The sequence below is a fragment of the Parambassis ranga genome, chromosome 7, assembly GCF_900634625.1.
Source record: "Parambassis ranga chromosome 7, fParRan2.1, whole genome shotgun sequence".
Lineage (NCBI taxonomy): Eukaryota > Metazoa > Chordata > Actinopteri > Ambassidae > Parambassis > Parambassis ranga.
In genome coordinates, this window is record NC_041028.1 from 15,133,588 (window position 1) to 15,147,426 (window position 13,839).

Sequence of the window (13,839 nt, forward strand, 5' to 3'; positions counted from 1 at the left end):
TCCACCTGCCTGTATGACCTCCCTACAACACCTGGTTCTGATGCGCTCCTGATGAGGCGGTGGATGCCTGCAGGATCTCCTCCCAGACCTGGATTAAAGCATCAGTCAACTCCTGGACAGTCTGTGGTGCTGGATTGGATTCAGGTCTGGGGAACGGGCAGGCCAGTCCATAGCATCAATGCCTTCATCATACAGGAACTGCTGACACACTTCAGCCACATGAGTCCTAGCATTGTCATGCATCAGAAGGAATCCAGGGCCCACTGCACCAGCATATGGTCTCACAATGTGTCTTAGGATCTCATCCCGGTACTTAATGGCAGTCAGGGTACCTCTGGCTAGCACATGAAGGGCTGTGCCAAAGAAATGCCTCCCCACACCATTACTGACCCACCACCAAACGGTCATGCTGGAGGATGTTGCAGGCAGCAGAACGTTCTCCACGGCGTCTCCAGACTCTGTCACGTCTGTCACATGTGCTCAGTGTGAACCTGCTCTCATCTGTGAAGAGCACAGGGTGCCAATGGTGAATCTGCCAATCTTGGTGTTCTCTGGCAAATGCCAATCACCCGGCACGGTGTTGGGCTGTAAGCACAAGCCCCACTTGTGGACGTCGGGCCCTCATACCACCCTCATGGAGTCTGTTTCTGACCATGTGAGCAGAAACATGCATATTAGTGGCCTGCTGGAGGTCATGTTGCAGGGCTCTGGCAGTGCTCCTTCATGTTGCCCTCCTACGGCCCCCTCCACGTCTCCTGGTGTACTGGCCTGTTTCCTGCATTGTCCTCCATGCTCTAGACACTGTGCTGCCAGACACAGCAAACGTTCTTACCACAGTTCTCATTGATGTGCCATCTGGATGAGCTACCTGAGCAACTTGTGTGGGTTGTAGACACCGCCTCATGCTACCTCTAGGGGTGAGAGCACTGACAAAATGCAAAAGTGATCAAACATCAGGCAGAAAGGATGAGAGCAGAGAAATGGTCTGTGGTCAGCACCTGCAGAACCTCCTTTATAGGGCTTGTCTTGATCACTGCCTCTCATTTCCACCTGTTGTCTGTTCCATTTACACAACAGCAGCTGAAACTGATTCACAATCAGTGTTGCTTCCTAACTGGACAGGCTGATTTCACAGAAGTGTGACTGACTTGGAGTTACATTGTGTTGTTCAAATGTTCCCTTGATTTTCTGAGCAGTGTACTTAGTCTGTGACGCAACATCAAAGCTAATTTTAGTTTCATGTTCATCTGCACAAATTGCCATTTTATTACAGCATGTATAAGAAGTTAGACATGATAACTAGAATTCCATCTTAGTGTTAAATTATACAACAGATTCTTCATAGCAGCTACATATACTTGTCAGAAAGACCATTAACTTAGCTTACCAGCTGCTATAAAATGTTGTTTTTTCGGCTGTCATATAATACCCGACTCTCAGAAAGGTGATCAATTAAAATGCTGCCCCCTTCATCTCCGAGCATCTTCTACTGTTTTCAGAGGAGCACAGCTGCGATCAATAACAAAAATAATGGCTTCATTCTATTCGGGTGTGCCAGATGTAGCATCTTGTTACTGTGCATTTACTGCAATCGGACCGGTAATGGAACAGGGACGTCATTAATGTTAATAGTTACACCTGTGTTCTCCCTGTTCTGATTTGTCATGATGTTCCTGTTATGTCAAAATGTCTGCTGTGAAAAAGTTGTGTGCATGCTGCTGTGGCAGAGAAAATCATTTCTCATGTCATTATTTGCAGTAATTGCTTTGTTTATTTCATGTATTATTGGTTATGTTATGTGCTGTTTTATTTTTGGTAATGTTTTCACAATGTATTATATTAGCTCCCCACTGGGTTTTGAATGTAACAGAAGAGACCCGGAAGACCCACATTTACCGGTCTACACAATCTCATTGGCCGGCTGGTCGGCATTCAGAACTGATAAAATGCTTTAGTAGGATTCATTTTTAAGTTAATGCTTATTTATGTTAAATGGTAATTTAACAAGGTGATCAATGACACAGCATAGTTTGAGCTCTGTTCAGTATTTTTGTTTTAACTCACCGTCTACACAGGCCGGCCTTGCCCTGGTGGTGCCGGCGATCTGGCCTCTCCGACAGGCGCATCGGGCAGTCTGCCTGGCGATGGTCCTTCTGGGAACGCTGCTGTCTCTGTTTAGCATCACTATCTCGCAGGTTCCCACCGCCAACTGGCCTGCCAAACACAGCAGCAAGGAACAAAATACATCACATTAGCATAATGAGACTGCAATGAACACATTACAGAGGAGCAACCGGTGTTGGAAAGTAAAAACAACAGGCAGCTCTGAACAGTTTATTAATACTCTCATTTAAAATCTAGAACGGATAAAAAGCAACAGGCTTGAATGAGTCTTCGTGTAGCATGGCTGGGTGCTCCGATGATAAAATATGTCTGATAGGGATTATTTGGAAAACAAAGATTCTATTTGACTGGTCGTAACTGAAAGTTAACAAGCACGCAAGTCAGGAGATATAAAAGTGGAATAACACACTGACTGTTCAGCTTTAGGGTTGAAATAAGGGGGGCGAGAAAGATGAGAATTTCCAGTGTATGTTTATATGCACCTTACCGTAAAAGCAAAAAGCAAAACTATAAGAAAGCAGATGAACCTGGTGTGACCGTAACAATCACCAAACCCTCACACACATGCCCCTGGGACACATTTGTCCCACAGGCAGTTTCACTTTTTACATTTTTTTTCATTTGATTATGAATCATATGAAATGAGTAAATGAAACAGGGACCATACGCAGAAATACTGTGGGGTCAACAGAGAAGAGGCTGCTGGGCTTCTACAGCAGACAAAACCAATTTTCCAAGCTAAGCTAAGCTCTACTGAGACAGCAAATGGAGAGAATGTCTTAAAGTGATGATTACCTAGCTCAAATATCTCTGCAGTGTGTGTGTGTGTGCTATTCTTATACTTGTAACCATGCATGGAGAATTACTTCAGAGTTCTCCAGGCATTACAAATTGATGGATAGCTCCTCAGCCGGAGACGTGTTTTTTTAAAGCAGGTTTCAGGTTTGTCAGAATGTTATATCTAAATTAATTACACAAATTAGAGTAACCTACATTTTCAAAGATATTTCAGCTGCAACTGGACGACTCTGGAAGAACACTGGGGAAAATGTAATTTAAAAAAAATGTTCCTTTTTCAACATCAGGGGAGTTAAAACGGTTTGCACGGCACTTTTAAAACTTTTCTCTCTCTTTTTTTTTTTTTACTTGGCAAATTGTGTGATGAGCCTAATTTGAAATGTGTTCATTTAAAATATTGAGTGAGATTAAATGAATTTATTCAAGACACAGCAAATATGAGGCAGGAAGTGAACTATTCAAAATGTTCTCAATTTGAAGAGATGTACCCAGAAATTATAGTGCATGCACAGTATATAAATAAGAGCCACAGGCAAACAAGAAACATATTAAAGCAGCGGAAATGTTTTTTGGACACCTGAGGGAATATATTTAATTATCTTTCTCATATGTTCGAGTTATTAACCGTTAATACTTTTCTGTTTTACAGATATACAAACCTTAATCAGAATAAAGTGCTTACAGGCAACTACTGCTTTGGCACTGCATCACCTTTGTTATTTAAAATCACAGGCAGACGCACAACAAAACAAATCAATATCCTGCTATATTACAATTGAACAACATAATAAAGTAAGCACTGTAGCAATCTGAATGACCACTTTTTTCTATTAGTGTAACATAAAAACAGTTAAACTGCTTCACTTCTAATGGTACAGTCCAGAGGAAAGTAGCAGAAATCTGAGCAATGATCTGGAATAAGCAGTACAGTTTTTCTAAGAAGCTGGCAGTGAAATAAAATCAGCTCAGCGATGGCACATTAAAGATGAGTCTGCGCTTGCGGTTCCTGTAAGGTCGAACACCTTCAAAGGTTCATTAAGTGAGGCACTAACTGTTCCGTAGCATGAAACAAGTGCAATAATGGCAAAGGTTAAAAGGGGTGTTTATCAATGCAAATTACCTGAGCTGCTCTAGAGACACCTAAGTTTTTAGAAGAGTTTTTATAGTGACCTTGTAACATATGTTTTTGCAACATCACAAAATAAAAAATAAATAAATGAACACTTCAGGAGTTCACACACTGCTGATAAAGCCCTTTGGCCTGCAGGTAAGTTTCTTTGAGGATTGAAAGGAGGGATTGGAAAATAAAGTGACTGACAGTGAGAACAAACACTCCTGGCTCTGGAAAGTTAATGGCTATAGTTTAATGAAAAAGCTAAAAAAAAATCCAGACATCTACACTTAGAAGACTATAATGTATGTGTCAAAAGTGTTTGTGTATTTACCCTCACTGCCAACAGGGGGAGACAAAAGTCCCAACCTGTACCTTTAAAAAATCTCCTGACTGGTGTAATCCAGTGTTGGTTCTGGATGTTAAGCATCAGATTCCCTCAAGTTTTCTCTACCACCACGTCCACATTGAATTACTTGTGCACCCTTTCATCAATCATATGTGAGGCAAATGGGACAAATGTGCTCCTGGGTTATTGGATGTGCTGATGTCCTCAGCAGCACCCACACTTTGTGATTTAGGCTGCTGCATTTTTACATTAAATGATTACCTCAAGCAGTCTTGGGAGTCATAAAACACAATCACCTCCACACAGAACCGCTATACACGTTTTATTTCATAGCATCATCCATGCTGCCCACACTCCTCCTCCCCCCCTGCAGCCACTATTCACCACTCAGTGCGCCCTGCACTCCCTGTTTTTTTCTCTGTATACTTGGTGGGTGCTCAGAGGTCAGAGGTGCCATCAGATACAGCACTTCCTGCCATGTTACGGCGCTGAACAGACGAATGGGCTTCGTACACTAAGCCTGAAAGAGGAGAACAGTAAGTGTGTGTGTGTGTGTGTGGAGGCGGCTTTGTAAAGCGCTCCATCATATGTACAGACGTTAATTCATGTGGCAGGGGGTTTCTGTCACTCAGCAGCGTGAGGACACTTAGCCTCGTCTCTATTTCACATGATGAAATGCACATATGGCTGCGGCAACAAGGAGCATGCCGGGTGAGGGATGGGGATCCTGTCAAAGAAGACATGTAAAGTACAAGAAGAAGAAGAAGCTGATACATGACTCTCAACACTGACTGGCATCCTTGTGACCTTATTACCAATCACAACACTATACAAGTCCAACATGGCAGCACACACACACACAAAAAGTCTGTGTTCTACATATCAGTGTCTTCATCAGACACACTGCAGATCTCCAAAGTACAGACACAGAGATATCTTAATATCTCTGCCTGAAACTGGCTGCTAGGAGTCCACACTCTCTGCACAATGATCTGCTGGTGGACATGATAAGGTTATTAAACTCTGGATACATTTTGCAGGCTGACCCCAGCAACAGACAGCGAAAACCACCAATTACCATCATCTTCTTCTTCTTAACGTTGTATTCTATTATCCAGAGTTTTTATTTAGACAGTTGTACTACCCATAAAAAACATTGAGTCTATTCCAGCTTATCTTTGTTCCTGTTTGTCTCTTTAATTAAGACTGTGCAGATACATCAGCAGTTAGTCCTAACTGATAAAACACCTTTATCAGATCTAACAGGCAGTCACATGGGACGCAGCTCTGCACTGCTCCAGCTCAGACTCTGAGAAAGGCTCAGTTTCTCCTCAGGGAATTTGCCATAAAATTATATGACAGGCTGCACTGAGTGAACTATGACAAGGATTCCATTTCCATATTAAAACAATCATCCTTTATAGATTCTAATTACTTGCAGGCAGCTAGGGATGGAAGTGAGCTTTTACAATGTTTCATTACAAACTAGAGTTTCACACAATATTTATTAAAAAAAACCCATTTCTTGTAAAGCTAGTGTAGCTTAATTATTCATGACAAAATGCATTGTTTTTGGAATCATTCCCCATAAAGATCCATCCATAGTGCACAGTGCTTCTGCTCTGGCTTGGCTTAAACACCCTGGCATTGATTCTAACCAGTTTTCTAATCAGACTCTAATCACTACACTGACATATAATAATAAGTGTGAGTGATTATCTTCATTCCTTTGTATGTTTCTTTCTGAGGAGAGGGAGCGAGGATAAAAAATGGGTCTGCCAGCAAGGCGCCTGTTTAGAGAGCATGACAATCATATTAGCACGTATCAAATCAGATACGAATTCAACACATCTTTTATGCAAGATTTAAAACACTGAATGAGTCATGATACATATTAATGGTGCAGGTAATCAGTTAAAATTGATTTGTAGTAGCTGCAGTTATCACATTTTAAAATGTAATTAGAAGTTGGTTTTACAGCACAGATTTCAGCTTTCTCAATCAGATATATATTTTCCTCTTTAGAAGCCTTGTGTTTAGGGGCCAGGGCTGGTGACTATCATGGATTAATTGAACTTTAAATTGACTTCTCAAGGCCTTTTTATATAAACACACATAGGAGCGGTGGTGAAATCTCCATAGTGACACAAAATGTTCTACATATTGTCTCTGTCTAAGTATTTACTCTGTAAAGAAATACATTCGGGTGCCTTTTCATGCATGTAGTAGCAGACTGATAAGTCTGAAATTATAAAGCTGCACATTGTCCAATGAGTATTTTCACTCAGCCAAGATTTTCAACAACATCAGTTCTGAGTGGGTGTGTGTGTGCGTGAGCATCCAAGATGAGATGGTACAGTATACTCACAATGGAATAATAACTAATAATAATAATAATAAAGTTTTTTTCTGATCCTTTGATGAGACTACTCACTGATTTTTATCATTGAAGTTTTATTTGTATTTTCTTCCTTTTCATGGAACATTCTTGTGAATGTAACTGACTCAAACTATAAACAGCTACACAGCAGATAGTGGGTGTTGAAGAAACACATCCACTCTATAACAGGAACCAATCATGAAGCTGATGCATTGTTAAATAATTCCAGTTAATCATCAATAATTATCTGTTGGTCTAACTGCCAATGAGTTGTACAATTCTTTCATTATTTAAAGAAACTCAGCCCCACAAATGAATAGGTGGTCTCAGTGAGTTTGTCTGGATTTATCGTGCACTGCGGGCCTGATTTCGGCTGCATTGCTAAAGTACTTCCTGTCCGCCCTGATCTCACAGCTCCGTCTGTTATTAACAACTCAGGACGACATCAAACAGCAATCTTATTTGACTGAGCATATGCTAGTCAGAGCAGCCACAGCCAAGTGCAACTCATTACCTTAACAGCAATTGACACATGCGGCGCAGTAGGTAGCATGTAATAGGACACCAGGTGAGAGAGGCAGATGTTTGACTGACCCCATGCTATACGCTTCCTGACACTGCCGTGATCCTCTGCTGCTAAACAAGTAGGGCAGCGGAGCAGTGGAGCGAAACATGTGCTTTATATTAATGGGTTTGGTTTTAAAGGGAATACTAGCACTTGATTTCACATGCCATTTGAATACTCTACAGTAGTCTGATCAATATTTATGCAACTGAACAACTCTCTGCTGATGTCAGAGGGGCTGTAATGGTTGCCCAAGTATGCAATTTAATCTAAAGTAGTCAGAAATGGATCCAGAGCGACAGTAGATGGAAGTGTGTGGGAGCAGCTGGGGTGACTTCTGGAGAGCAGAAGTATGTTTTTATGCTGTTACAGGATGAAGCTCATTTATCTGCACTGTGTTGGTGCCCAGCCCGTGGTTTATTGTTCTGACGAGCTCTCACATCCTCATCACAATACAGGCTTCTGCACATGTTCATTTTTTTTTTTAAAGCTGCATCAAGCAGGATTTTTATGCAGTCACAGTCACCCGTTGGGGCTGCAGAGAAAAAGAGAAAAGCACTACACCCCACCCCTGACTACTGAGAGACGCCAGAGATGTGCTCTATTTGCCCAAATTTAATTCTCATGTCAGGTGTGTGAGCAGCTCCACCCACAGGGAATGACAAATTGAAACTTCTCGTAGCAGCAGTAGGATGGTGCTCCCGTGGGACAAATAGGGACTCAACCGCTTTAGATTGTTTCCTTTCTCACTGGAAAGCAGGCGCACGCTGTAGAGTTTGCTAAAATCATTTCAAAATCCTTGAAGTTCTTTTTTCTTTTCTTTTTTTTAGGCAACCATTGTGTGACATTGCCAAGGGCAGCTTTAAAATAGAAAATATTCCCCTTACATATGTCCCCTGCTAGGACTGACGGTGTGATTCAGGTCTGTCCTGTGGAACATGACGGAGGTGGCTCTCACTGTTGCAGTGATGCAGCACAGTTGCAGAGATATTACAATGTAGAGTACACTCAGACAATTGGTTGTGGACGAATCCAGGCTCGAGGCACAAGGAGTGAATGTGCAATATGCCTTGCAACAGCAAACAGTAGCTCCGCTGAATGTAATGCAGAGAGAGGAGTGTAAAGGCACAGTGACTCACTCCAAACTTCAATCAGATAGCCCTCCAGGAATGCTTCCTTCTTTAGTGCAAACACAGGGAAAATGGTGAACATCAGACGACTACGATGCTCCCATACGTACTGTACAGTAACATGTGACTGTATGAACCTCTGCTTCAGGAACAGCCCTCTCTGAAAACATCAGCGCCTGTGGCATCGGGGCGGGAAAACAGCACAGGGCACAGGACTGTAGGAACATAACTGAAATCATTTACAGCACTCTGCCAATGATGGAGCAGTTTCAAGCCATGAGATTTCCGCAGAGAAAATAACAATGCAGAAATACACTGAGCAGTGCGCCACACTCAACCACAAGGGAGGTCAAAGCTGACTGCAAGATACAATTCACATCCAGGAAGCTATGAAATATGAGCTTTGTGTGCTGCCAAATTGATTTAGCTGTAAAAATTCTTTTCATTTTGTTCCATAAAGATGCTCATACTTTTTAAAGCTCCACCTCCTATAGAAGCAGGCCTCAGTGATTTGCTTACAATTTACAGCCAAGGTCATAATCAAAGCAAGTCTCCCTTTTGCATGCTTAATGCCGCCTTGAAGAAGAGTGGAATGGAAATCATCCTTTTCACTTCAAAAAGTCAGTAATTCTCTGGCACTGTGATTAGTTTAATGCTTGGATGGATAGGCACTGCTCCCGGAGTTAAAAGAGAATACCAACCAAAGATTTTTACATTCTTCATTCTGGTGCACCAAGAAGACAACTTGTTAAAAAAGTAACCATGCTAGCATGCAGAATATTTTAGCAGAATAGTTTGTGGGAGACATTTGGACAGTGTGAGTCTGTCATCAGTGGATCTCTGTAGTGACTGTGAAGCTTGTGGATGTGTGCTGTCATTCCCATCAACAGCTTGTACTGCAGAGCGTGGCGACAGGATAGATTGTTGCACTCATTGGATTATTCGAACAAATTTAAAGTGACATGTCGATTATGACGTGACGTGCTGGAACAGAACTGCAAGACTGGGTTTTGTATATACTCTTAGATTTTTTTCAGGTCATTTAGTTTAACTGGCTTCTGTTTTATCAATAATATTATCCAGATTATAAATTCAAGTCTGGTTTCCTGAAGCAAATATGAATTTTAACTCTTATTTATCTGAGAAGAAGGTCTTCCATGTAGGCTTAATATTGACCATTTTAAAATGGAGGTCTATACCAAGTGGCAACCTTCAGACTTCAGACATGAAGCCAATGCGGAAGGAGTAAAAATATGTAGTTCATGTCGCAACCACAAGGGGTTGGCCCCCAAAGCGAGTCAATGCTCGTAGACTTTCGTGTGGCCAACTTTACAGCAGAAATCAACATGTTCACAGCCTGGTTTCCTTTTGGTCTCAAAATGATGATGCATAATTAAGCGTGTGACCGCATTGAGTCACAGGGCAGGCTGCTCCATATGCACTCCCCCCTCTTTGTCTGTATTTGACATGTTTTGATGGACTATGACGCTGCCAACACGGAGATGGTTAAAGTGTCCCAGAGCCTCCCACCAAGCTCCTCAAACAACAGGTGACATCACAGGAGCTTCCTCCATAATTTTATACTGTCAATGGTCTATATGGATATGCTCATTTTGGAGCAAGCCTCAAGTGGCCGTTTGAGGTACTGCAATTCTTGGCCCATTCATACTTAAATCTACACAAGCTGATGATTCTAGCCTCCAGCAACTCTATCTGTCTTTGTCTTATGTTTCTAGCTATAGGAGCTCATAACACACAACTAAACTGACAGGTGATCTTTGATCTGCAGTGCAGAAACAGAGTGAGTGAAGATCTTCTCTGTATCAAAGATCCATACAGAGCTGGAATGGTGATGCATGATGTCCCCATTTGACGACATTATCTCAAAAGCGTAAACAAATGCATTCTTGAAAAAAGATCTGTCCTTCCCCCGTCCTCCATCCCATCCACACTAACCCACATGTTTGTGGTCGACAAAGCAGGCCGAAGTCCTCCCTGCTCTCTGACTGCACCACTGAACCAGAATATGGTCCAGTAAGGAAATTCAGACATTTCCAAATTTATTGTTGAATAAACTGGCAACGCTGAGAGCAGCTGACAGGCCATTCATCGTGACCGCTGCTGGGCCAATAGCGTGCACAGACAGGGCTGCTGTGCTTTGATTTCCTGTCGTAGCCGCCTTGACAGATGAGCTATGGAGAGCGCGGAGGCGGCACAGCACCCTCTCGCCACCATAAGGCTTCACCTCCCTGCCCACCAGTCCACCAGCTCGATGTGGCCCCCAGGGGCCGCACAAGTGGACGTGGTACAGGTCTGGTCGCAGAAAGTGAAGGGTGTGTTGAATGGTTTCATGTTGTGCAGTCATGAATCTAAAATGTGAACTGAGCTTTACACAGTAGCTGATGAAGTGATGAAAGGCAGTGGTGGTCAGAGCCGCCTTTGAACAGCACAGACTGGTCAAAGCAGCCAGTTTCAAGGGAGGATTTTAGTAGGATTTGAAGATTACAAGTACGGATTAAAAAAAATACTACACGCTTCATTCTTAAAATTCAGCTCAGAGCTTAGAAAAGGAGTGAGCAACATACAGAGAATGTCAAGCCTCAAATTGTATCCAGAGGTTTTAACTATCGGGCCGTACATGGGAGAATCCATTTACTGTGGGAATATATCAAGGCGAGTAAAGTTCACCAGAGATTGATTGAGCGATTTGTACAATAATGCGCTAATGAGATCATTTTCAGATGAAAACGAGTCAATAATGAATGCTGGAGGGAAGGGGAGGGTTGCTCTGGCTCCTCAGATAATGTGCAGAGGCTTGAGAGGCAGCAATAAGAGGCTGGTGACAGCAGCTTTTTGGGGACAAAAACACTGCAAATTAGAGGCAAAGGGAGCACATTTCAACGCACAGGCAGTTCATTTTTCACATCAGTGTCTACTTTTGTTCCCGGCACACTGCCAAAGACATTGATGTAGGCACTATTCCTCCTCCACAGTGGTAATTATGCAGCTGGCCAACACTTGATTAAAAGATCTAATCTGCAAACTTAGTGTTCAACATCTCCCAACAAGTTCCAGTGCTTAAAGCCTGCTCTCTGACAGAGCTGACATCCGAAATGTTTTGTCATGGACAGCGGCCAATGAAGTGCAGGAAAACATCCCTTTGCTTTCTATTCTGTGTCTGGGTGAAAGTGTAATTGCACTATGTGGATGTATTATTCAAGGGGTAAGCATGGAATGGATGGATATAGCCCGAACCTGAGTGGAAAACACAGCTGCGAAGGAAGGCCCTCTATTTGTCTGCACAACCAAACTCTGAACCACCAACCAAAATATCAGCAAAGAGCCAGGATCGTGTTGCACAATCAGAACAGACAGAAATACTAGAGCTTATAGGAAACAAGGTTATACTATTTATTTTTTTAATAAAGTCTCTAACAATATCTCTGTGGAAATGAACTTACGGGGGAATTAGGTTGCAATAAATGTCACCTCTGGGGATATTTTTATGAAACTATGTCAACAAGGTCACAGTCAATTGACTAGTAATGAGCGTGGTTGCATTATTAATCCCTGCAAGCCTGTGTCTTTGGACATTACAGGGATCCTGCTATAGGGATCACAGGATCTGACCACCATGTGCAGCTGCATCCCTGCAAGAAGCCCTCAGAGACACCGCTGCTGCTGGCAAAGTAATAAATAGATGTAAGTGTCCTTACCCTCTCTGAGCAGATGGGAATAGATGAGCCAGAGGAGCAGTAGGCAGCAGAGTGACGCACCTCCACCTGCGGAGAGCGTCTTCACTCCAGACTGCATCCTACACCTTCAGCCTTTTAGATTATCCAAACTTTGAACGCTCCGTGCCGCTCAGATGTCAAGCAGATCAGCGGAAGTGTGGCTAATCCTGTGGCGTCTCCAAAGCCTGTCGTCGGCATCCATTTTGAGGTTATAATAGAAGAGGGACTGATAGTAATCCCCCTTTGCTTTTCAAATTCCCTCGGTGAGCCGCATATCCATCCAGGCTGCTGAGCATACACACACACACTCACACACAGGGGCTACAATGTCACCAGATCTGGCCAAGTTTACGCAGCTGTGCTTTGGGGCTTAAATTCAGGCTTCTGTGAAAACTGGAAGTGTGCAGAATAAGAGGGGTGAGCAGCAGCAGTCCCCCGCAGTTCTGATTCCACGCACGGAGATGCTGATGATGCTGGTAGTAAATTCAGGCGCTCAACACCCCCAGACCGCCGCTGTCACTTCTCTTTCTCGTCCTCTGCGCTATACGCGCTGTTATTATTCCCAACCAACTTCTGCACCGAGCCGGGCTCTGTGTGACTCCACAGACAAACGCGCAAGTTAACACAGGCTGGCGGACATGGCGAACATACCAATCAGCAGGGGAAACTTGTCTGAAAAAAACGCGACAATCCAGCGCCCCCCCTCTCTACTAAAAAAAAAACACAGCTACAGGCGCAAATGCGTCATATGTGGTCACATATGCACAACGGCGCAGCGAGATATCACAGGAGCGCGCCGCCTCTCGGGACGCACCACGAGTGCGTTAGTGCGGTGAAGTTGGGCACACTTGTCACCTGTATGAGCCTTTGTGGAGGCTCTGGAAGATTCTCAGCGGTGTCCCCGGAGCAAAGTGTCTGTTTAACAGCTGAGTGCGTTATTCTGTCCAGGTCTGCTCCATTTGCACGCAGGCTCTGCCGAACAGGAGGGACCCCCCCTCCCTTCAGTCCATGACAGGAAACTACTGCTGCTGCTGCTGCTGCACCCTGAGTTGCTTTGAGTTATAATCTTTCCATTCCCTCTCCCTCTCTCTCCTTTCTCCCTCGCTCTCTCTCTCTCTCTCTCTCCCCCACACACACTCACGCACACAGTGTCCTAATTCCTTCCCTTAAAGTAAGAAAAAACTTGGAGCTCGCAGGCTATAAATCCCAAACTGTACATGATGATGCTTATTTATACACATGGAGAAGTCTCATCTGAGCCCACAGGGAGGCACAGAGCTCCACCAGCTTCCACCACGTCCTGACACCGTGTTACTTTTCTTCACGTCTTTATGCCCTCTTTTGTAGGTAGAGAACGCCCTTGAGGGCTGCATGGTCTGGGGACTACGTTTAACATTTAGCTCAGTGGCATTCTGGGAGAATGTGAGAGGACTGCTGCCATATAACATGCACACTGCCTCAGAGCCCTTTAAAGCAGAAGTTACATTATTATATACATCACATTGAGTCTAGAGTGTGTACACATGCTTTCCTGGGGTGTGTGTGTGTGTGTGTGTGTGAGCCTAAACCCCTGCAGATGCCAGTCTATCTTCTGAAAGAGCACCATTTAAGACTCCCTTGCCACTCAAAGACCATTATTATAACTCAT

General features: G+C 43.4%; 1 protein-coding gene across 1 annotated transcript in view; it reads right to left on the reverse strand.

The window, feature by feature from the left end:
- Positions 1-12,270, reverse strand: part of tafa5l (TAFA chemokine like family member 5, like) — a 37,279-nt gene extending 25,009 nt beyond the window's left edge. The window contains exons 1-2 of the mRNA XM_028410398.1: positions 12,174-12,270; positions 2,065-2,214 (exon numbers count right to left, since the gene is read on the reverse strand). Coding sequence (XP_028266199.1) covers positions 2,065-2,214; positions 12,174-12,270 — 247 coding nt within the window. The remainder of the gene's footprint in view (positions 1-2,064; positions 2,215-12,173) is intronic.
- Between the last annotated feature and the right edge of the window lie 1,569 nt (positions 12,271-13,839).